The 9,509-nt window shown below is 41.1% G+C and overlaps 1 protein-coding gene across 1 annotated transcript; it reads left to right on the top strand.

The window, feature by feature from the left end:
* Positions 1 to 1,351: 1,351 nt before the first annotated feature.
* Positions 1,352 to 8,716, top strand: LOC307086503 (cell adhesion molecule CEACAM6-like; the record flags this gene model as incomplete). The annotated part of the gene is made up of 6 exons (XM_079751731.1): positions 1,352 to 1,364; positions 2,120 to 2,437; positions 3,920 to 4,168; positions 7,208 to 7,372; positions 7,653 to 7,937; positions 8,445 to 8,716. 6 exons carry the CDS (start codon positions 1,352 to 1,354, stop codon positions 8,714 to 8,716), a joined length of 1,302 nt encoding a protein of 433 aa, XP_079607857.1.
* Positions 8,717 to 9,509: the final 793 nt, after the last annotated feature.

Here is a 9,509-nt window from a genome sequence, read left to right as displayed (position 1 = left end):
CTGTATATATATAGTCAAAGCAGATTCTATAATTGTATGATTGTATAATTTTGACCTTCAATCCTTGGGATTAGTTTGTCTGCTATAACCCCGTCGATGGCTGGGAACAACATTATGAAACAGGAAAACCTTGTAGGCAAAACTGGCTCCCTGGAGCTCAGTGACCTGACCAATGAGGACTCCGGGATGACTGTCACCGGCCTCAGGACATTTAATGACAGGAGCCATCATGAGGAGAAGCCTGTGTTGTCATACCTGTAAGAACACACGCACACACACACACACACACACACACACACACACACACACACACACACACACACACACACACACACACACACACACTGTTTTCTTTCTCTGTTTTTCTTCCTGACTTTATTTCTTTAAGTGCATTTATTCAACAGCAATTCATTATTTTTTGTATTGCTACCGGTCAATACGTGCTGTCTTTCAAAAATGTCCTCCTTCGCAGCCAAACTCCCATCAAACAACAGTCACCTGTTCCCGAACACAGAGGAGACGAGCGTTGTCACGTTCTTGTTTGATGATGGAAACACCAGTAATGCGAAACAGTGGACAAGAGATTGGCCAACCATTGTTGCCAAGTGATAAATAATGAAAAAAGTGAAAAAATAATTCTGTCTCTCTCTCAACTAATTCAGGTTCTGGTCAATGGGCTAATGTCCCTGATAATATTCCTGTCTTTGGTTGGTATCCTGCCATAAAAATAAAAAAAAACGTATTACTGAGGATGACAGGTCGCCTGTTATCAGTATAATAATTGTACCACCATAGAATTTACTACTGTATCAAAGAGAATGAGTTATCTTGCCTTGAAATTCCTTATGGAACCTGCCAAGCTAGGGGAAAATAACTCTTTATCACAGTGAATGATTATGCAACTTGCATCAACATACAACCTAATCATTAATACTCATATCAAAACAACAGTAGCATTGATTACATATTCCCTTTCAGTGACATTCATGAAAGGAATGTCAGGTTTTACAATATGGCTTCTTTCTATAGCGGGTACAAAAGATTCTGGATTTCATCCCCAATGTTCCCAGCCTTGAGCATCTCGGTACAAGATACTTTGGTACAAGTCTATGATAATTTAATTCTACCAGTTAGTCTCTAGTGTGTTGAGGCTGAGATACACTCAGTATTGCATCTCTCCAAAGGATTAAGCTGAACAAAACCTTTCTAGCCAGGGGGGAATAGTAAGGGTTACTGTAAAAGCCACCCACCGGAGTTACTGACGGAACTGTTCTTCCAGTCCTCCTGCGACATCTAGTGGCCCTTAGGCCACATTGACGTTATGGTTTGGAGAGCTTTTGTAGCGCGTCTAATGTCCCTGGAACGTACGTCTACCTAACCTCCCCTAACAAGAAGCCAATCATTTATCATTATTATAATTTAGTGTGGACTGAAGAAAGGTGAAGGACTTTTAATATCCAAACATAGCTCATCTTTAAATACATCTCTAAATACTAGGGCTGTCAAACGATTACTTCTTTTAATAGCGATTATCGCATATTATTGGTGAGTTAACTCGCGATTAATCACACTTTTAAGATTCTATTTAAAATCCACTCCAATTGAAATTGAATGAGATTATCAAGTGGAATGACACATACCAAATGTACTTAATAAGCAAAAACTAGACCAAGTGATCTTGAGGGAGTTTTATTGACTCACTCATGTGGGTTGAATATGAAACTTACGGAACACCACAGTTTTGGGAATTGTAAACAGGCAACAGGCTGTCACTTATTGCAAGTGTAATTGAAGGTAACGCGCTAATGTGTGACAGCCCTACTAAATATATAAACATAAAACCCAGTTAGACTCCGTATCATTTATCACTGGTAGGGCACACCTGATTTATTATTATTGGTACTATCAGCTGGAAGGGAGGTGTAAAAATCTGAATGTAATTCGCTTTACTAAGGGGAAACAAGTCTGCCGAACCATGAATCCTAATTTCATCAGAATTTCACTTTTGCTTCTTACAACAGGTAATAAATACACACAAATATAGACTTATATTCTGACTGTAATCATATCTTTAACTGTATAATATACTATATAATTGTATGAATATTTCTTGTCTTAGATCTATGCTTTGGGAACATCATCGATGTCCGCGTATACGGTACCTATGGGAAGAACACGACGTTCACGACAACGATCAAACCAACGAGCGACCGCTTCACCTCTGTTTCCTGGGCCGTGAACGGGACTTCCATAATCACCTCGACCATTTCCAACACCATAGTCGAGCCAAAGTATGCGGACAGGACAACCTTGTTCAGAGAAACTGGCTCCCTGGAGCTCAGAAACCTGACCAATGAGGACTCCGGGGAGTACACTGTACACATCATCCCGGCCTCAGGACATTTAATATCAGGAGCCGCCGTACTGGAGGTGCACCGTGAGTAGACCACCGTGAAGTCTCAAATTCGACCATCGCCTTTTTCCCCTTTGCAAAACCAAGTCGCGTCTTGAAAGTAGGACTGATTTCTTCCAGGTTATTTTTGTTGTAGACTAAAGAGTGGACATTTGGGGATATTTCACACACTTTGTTTGCTGAGTTACAACTAAACGGCTATGAATGTCGAACTCAGGTGCGCTTTTCCTGCGGATGTTAAGGGATCGTCTAAAAAGTGCTTGCAGCATTAGGTGACGCTGCAATCATCTATATGTTAATTATATATTAATAAATAAGACACAGATAAACGTAACACACTCCTGATCCAACCCTTTATTCAAATTTCAATAACTTGTAAACATTTTCTTTCCTTTCCTTTCCTTTCCTTTTTGTTTTGATTCTAATGTGTGGTTGGAATATGTTGTTTATGGTTGTAAGTTTTTTCACTAGCTTTCATAATTGTGATTATCTTTTTAATTCTGAGCTAGGTTGTATTAAGTGGTATGAATATGTGGCTCATGGTTGCTTGTTATTTCAATAGCTCAATCAATTTGGATTGGATTAGCCTCAAAACACTTTAATATTTTCAATAATACCCCCACCTTAACTTTACATTTTTATTTTAATCAATATCACCTTTCATTTTAATTTTGAGCTAGATTGTAATATGTGGAGTTAAAGTTCACATATTATACCACCAGGTGTGAGTGTGATTAGCCGTTACAAGCCGTTTGGAAAATTTGCCTCTTCTGTCATCACAAGTGGGCGTGTCCATCTAGATGTGTGCTGGATAGATCAGTCTACAAGCCTACCCAGTGGACTGTAGCAAACGTTGCTCATCTATCCTCATACATCTAAAGAGGCAGATTTTAAAAATGGCTTGTAACAGATAATCACACTCACACCTGGTGGTATAATATTTCACCTTAAATATGTAGCTTATGGTCGCTGTTCTTTTCAATAGCTTACTCAATTTGGATTGGATTGGCCTTAGTTGCTTAGTATAATTGTTACGACGATGTCAGGCTAGATCAATACATTTGATATTTTTCTCATTCGCAGCCAAAATCCCAACCCCGACCGTCACCTGTCCCCCATCCACAGAGGGGATGAGTGAGGTCACGTTCTTGTGTGATGATGAAGACACCAGCAATGCCAAACAGTGGACAAGAGCTGGCCAACCACTTTTGCCGAGTGATAGAATTGCATTTCTAGAAAACAATAGAATATTGATGATCAAAGGTGTGAACAGAACGGACACTGCAGAATACCGCTGCAATGTCAGCAATTTGTCCGACCACGAAGTCGCCACATGCCAGCTCACAGTTTATTGTAAGTACTGCAACAAAAATTGTGATTGTTTAGTCATTATATTGAAACTGTATGCCAAGGTTAGCAGCTCTCGGTTCAGATTTGTTTTGGATCATAACCATCCTTTCTTGCCTGGATCGTCTGTTCTTGTGCACCCTGGTCGCCGCTCTCCAGACGGCCCAGACACTCCCACCGTGCACCAGCATCCCAATCCGGCCGTAGAGGAAGAGCGACTCACCCTGAGCTGTGCTTCTGACTCCCTGCCCCCGGCTACGTTCACCTGGGAGTTCCAACGCCGCCCCCTGGTCCCCAGTCCTCAGCATGTTATAGCCCAGCTGGACGAAGACCACCTTGGGAACTACACCTGCACCGCCCGCAATGACCTCACAGGGCTGGTAGTGTCCACGGTCTACACGCTCAACGGTTTGTTACCAAAGGAAAAAATAACAAAGTACTGCAAAAGAATAAAAAGTGAACTATGGATTCTACTCAAAACATGAGCTGAGGGAGTGAATCACACTATTTTCTGGAAGTGGACCACAGAATGGGTACCCTTCTCTCTATTAGCTGTACAATGTAGATGCACAATATCAGGGAAAGATATATAAAGGCAAAAGGTAAAAATGTATAAAAGTTGTTATGCAGGTTGCATGTCGATTTAGTGTGCAGTCGTGCCAATAGTAAGTTATTATAATAAGCACTACGGTATAATATAGTGAACAGGTACACAAGAGATTTAAGTTAGCTGTAGTTAGCTTTACAGTGTTTGTGATGTGTTTGACTCCTCTCTCTCTCTCTCTCTCTGTCTGTCTCTGTCTCTGTCTCTCTCTCTCTCTCTCTCTCTCTCTCTCTCTCTCTCTCTCTCTCTCTCTCTCTCTCTCTCTCTCTCTGCATATATATGAGGATTCAAAGGGCTTTATAAGCATGGAAAACTTTTTGCCAAATATATATTTGCCAAAGCATACAGAGTAAAATACTAATTCTGTCTCTCAACCATTTCAGGTTCTGGTGTTCCTGCTAGTGGGCCAATGTCCCTGATAATGGTCTTGACTCTGGTTGGACTTTTCCAACAATAGTTTGATGTCCGGCCAAAGTGAAATCAGAACTCAAACATAACAAAACAAATGGAAGAATGACAATAGAGCTCGTAAGTCCGCCCCTTCCGGCAGACCCCCATTGGACCTATGAGATCGTAAAATATGAATGGGTTTCAATGGAGAGAAAGTAATTATTTTCTGGTCCCAGTCCTTGACTGGATAACACGTATGTTGTTTGTGGATTTAAATGATAACATGTCAAGAGTTTGACCGTATGCTGTGCAATTGTTCAGTTAAAGGCTGTAAAGAAAACACAATGAGAAAGACTACATGTCTCGTATGTGACGTCACGCTCCCTGCGACTGGCGTGGACGAGTACGACAATCTTCCCATCGGCATAACTGAAAATCTACACATGCCCCGACTTATAATGGTTTTCACCTCTTTCGATGCTGTTATCCTCCCCTTGTAAAAAGTGGGCAAGTGGAGCAGAGAGATCGCCATGTCTCTACCAGAGTGGTTGTGACGTATATCATTCGCTTCGAGAGCAGCGAGGGGGTGTAGTTCACAAAGCGACCTCTTACAAAACCTAACATTATCAAACTTCTTCATGAATTTCTTTTGTTTCCTCTGCATGAAAAATGATCATTTAAATCCACAAACAACATATGTGTAATCCAGGGCATATAAAGCCTGGGACCAGAAAATAATTACTTTCCCTCCTTTGGAACCCATTCATATTTTACAATCTCATGGGGGTCTACCGGAAGGGGCGGACTTACGAGGAGACCATCACCATACCACACAGATTCTGTTTCACGAAACGGATCAGTCTGTACTTCTGTCCTCGATGTGGGCAGGAGTATAAGCCAGACTTTCATCAGAAAATGCATTTTCCGCCAAGAAACTCTGCGAATGCACACTCTCGCATCCCTGTATCAGTCACATAAGGTCACGTGATCAGGATGGTCTCCAGGCTAAATAATTGTACTATCATATAATTTACTACTGTGTCAAAGAGATTGATTTAACTTGCCTTGAACTTCATTATGCAACCTGCAGAGCTAGGGGAAAATAACTCTTTATCACAGTGAATGATTATGCATCTCTCATAAACATACAACCTAGTCATTAATATTCAAATCAAAACAACAATGGCATTAATTACACACATTTCACATTTCATTTGCAGTGACATTCATGAAAGGGATGTCAGGTTTTACAATATGTGTTCTGCCTATAGTGGTTTGAAAGATTCTGGGTTTGATCCCCAATGTGGCAGCTGGGAGCATCATGGTACTGCTGTGACACAAGTCTAGCTGGACTTAATTGGCTGATATATTTGAAGTGTCATTTTTTTGGGATTTTCTGTTTTTTCTATTATTTTTTCCCTTATCATTTCTCAGGTCTAGGCCTCTATCTTTGGTGAATTTAGGGCTCTGTTTGATGTAGTTCAATGTAATTTAGTTTATTATTTTAATTTGTATAAATGGCTAAATTAAAATCCGGCTCATCACCGTCCACGTGTGGTTTTTGTTTGGACTGTAAAAGGACAGAGATCAAGAATATAATTGAATAAAATACATGAATTTGAATTTTCCAGAAATGTAATGCATCTTTTACTGTAAAATGAAGAGGTAAGAAGTCATAATGGGGAATAAAAATGTAACGTGACAAAATATGTTGTTTATAGCTGGAGTCACTACATTTCATCAGAGGTGAATCTATACGATTTTATTATACCTCTGGACTTTGTCTGTTCGCTATCGCTAACAGCAATCACGGTAACAGCAATGAATGTAGGTGCATTTGCGCCCTGACAAATCCACCATGTATGTATATGTATATGCTCAATCAACATGAAGGGACCTCAGCTTCTATGTGTCAATGTGTTCATGTTGGCAGGTGAGATTATTTTCATTATCATTATCATATCTTTAATATCATTATTGTCGTCATGTAAGACAGCGCTATCAGCGTTATCACACGAGCCAATCAGGACTTTACAGTTTATTAACCAAAATCAAGTGGATGGGATTGAATGGCTGACCGAAGCCCAAGTTATGCAAACACCTTTGTAAAAAGTAATTCGATAAAAATACATAAGAAAGAAAGAAAAAGAAAGGGAAAGAGAAAGAGAGAGAGAGAGAAGAAATCTTCATAAAAGAATGTAATAATAGACTTATAAAGAAATGACATTTTTTAATGCATTTTTTCCACTATTCCTATTCTCCATGTCTCCCAGCATTTGCCCTCTGTCCTGGGCAGGCAGCCGTAGGAGTGGGCTCCCTTACTGGAGTAACTGGAGGAAGGATGACTATTAAGACCAACCTCAGTTTGACGGACCAAAACACGACTGGCCCTCCGCTCAGGTCCGTCGTTTGGCTGTTTAACCTGAACAACATCGTGCTGTACACTCCTGCAGGCAGTCTGGTATCCCCTGCGTATAGGAAGAGGATCCGTTTGAACACCACCAGCGGATGGCTGGACCTGTGGGATCTGACCGTGGGGGACAGCGGTGCCTACACCGTGGACATCACCACCCACACAGACCAGCAGCTCAATGGAAGCACTGGTCTCAATGTGTACGGTAAGTTACCCTGGGAGGACCTGCTACATTGCTTACTTTTACCTTTTTGCTCACTTTTACCCATTTTACATGTTCTGTTTGGAATGATTTGGTGTGTGATTTGGTTTTATTATTTAATTTGCTGTTATGAACTGATTATATTTTTATTATGTTATGTTTCTAATATTATTATTTGAATGTTCCGCGATTGATGTTGCTATGACACCTATGTTTTTCATCTGCGATGAACAAAGTCTATGTTATGTTATCTTATCTTATCTTAGCTGTGTTTTCCCCACAGAGCGAGTCTCCAGTGTAACAGTCACCCCCAACACCACAGAGCTCCTGGAGTTCAGCAGCTCTGTGAGGATGTCCTGCCAGGTCTCCACCGGCACCTCCCTGGCTTACCTCTGGATGAATGGCAGCTCTGAGATCACTGTATCAAGTGACAGGGTGCAGATCGGCAACGGAGGCACCACCCTCACCATACTCAACGTGACCCGCTACGACCGGGGGCCGTACACCTGTAACGTCTCCAACCCGGTCAGCAATGATGTGGGCTGGCCGCTGACTCTGACCATTGGTTGTGAGTTCCCGTGTCCATCCTGTGTGAAGGGGTTAAGGGGCTATGTTCTTGGTTGCACTTACAAAGAAACATTGAGTGAGAGAGAATGTTTTGCTCACTAATGTTTTAGTAGGCCTACATGCTATGTGGTGGATGCTCTCATACACTTCCGCCATACCTTACTGAGAGTGCGTTCATTCCAATGACGGGTGGGGGGAGCCAGTGAGGATCATTTCCTTTATACATTCATGCCTTGCTCTACCGACTGAGAGTAGGGACAACCTTACTTAGCTTTAAAGCTTTTAAGCTTCTTTTTTTTTTTTACAATGTTTTTGCTGTTGGCTCTTCTCTTCCATGTTCCTTATCTTGTAACCATTTTCATCAGCGATTTACTCATAGCCTTATATTTAAGTCCAGAAATAGTAGTTTTGCTCAGCATAATTCTTATCTTTAACTACCATCTTTATGCCAAATGGAATTTGCAATAGGCATTTGTAAGAAGTGTTGAATTGTTAACTTGTTGTTTAGATGGGCCTGAGCAACTTGCCATCATAGGTCCAAGTCTGGTGGAGTTTGGGGAGGTGACCCTGCTCTACTGCTCGGCTACGTCTGTGCCCCCTCCTTCCTACACCTGGAGCCTTAACGGTGTCCTCACCGACGTCCAGGGGCCGGTCTTCGTTATAGCATCAGTCAACAGCTCTGACTATGGGAAGTACACCTGCACTGCTGTCAATACTCTTACCGACCTCAGCCAAGCTGCTGACCATGTGGTCTCCTTCAAAGGTAGACCTAAAGGCTAATTCATTTTGAGGCTAATTGGTGTGCACATCCCCGTTTTGGGACCAGTTTAAAAGATTCCTAAGTGACTGTGGACGACTCATCTCATGAAATGTTTATGCTTGTTTTGGTTAACAAGTGGTGGGATTTTCTTACTTCTCTCGCAGAGAATCGCTGTTCGGCTGCTATAGCAATGACTGCCGCTGTAATGGCCGCGTGTTTTGTGGCTGTAGCAGCTGGGGTTGGAGTCGTCGTGGGTGTGACAGCGAGGAGGGTCTATAAAAAGTAGGTCAATAAAAAGCAGTTAGCCTAGATAACACATGCAGAATGACGATAATGATGGTGATGAAGATGCTTATTATGAATCTGGCTGTTTCATTATGTTGTTCTTCCTTGGTGGATTTAAGGATGAGCATGCGTGAATGTTTGTGTGTGTGTGTGTGTGTGTGTGTGTGTGTGTGTGTGTTTGTGTGTGCAAATAATTGAATAATATTTCTCAATCATTTTGTCCTATAGATCTAGTTATGAAATCACAGAATTATAAAGTAACTAAAAAGTGGAGTAACAACAAACGTGGTAAATATAACCTACATTTTTCATTTAGAAATATAAAGTAAATTAACATAAGTAAAGTAAAAGAATAAATAATCATATGAAAATTATGCCATATCATATTTAACAATTATTTGTCGAAGGCAAAGTGAATAGTGGGGAATAGCACCAGAGACCGAAGGTCGAGTTAACACTTTTTGCCTGCATTAATTGGTTTTTATTAGCGTTTTTTTTGTTTTTATTAGCGTGACGAGACGACCATCT

Source organism: Pollachius pollachius, assembly GCF_949987615.1.
Source record: "Pollachius pollachius genome assembly, chromosome: 1".
Lineage (NCBI taxonomy): Eukaryota > Metazoa > Chordata > Actinopteri > Gadiformes > Gadidae > Pollachius > Pollachius pollachius.
Note: the sequence above shows the minus strand (reverse complement) of the source record. Positions and strands in the feature narration are given on the sequence as shown.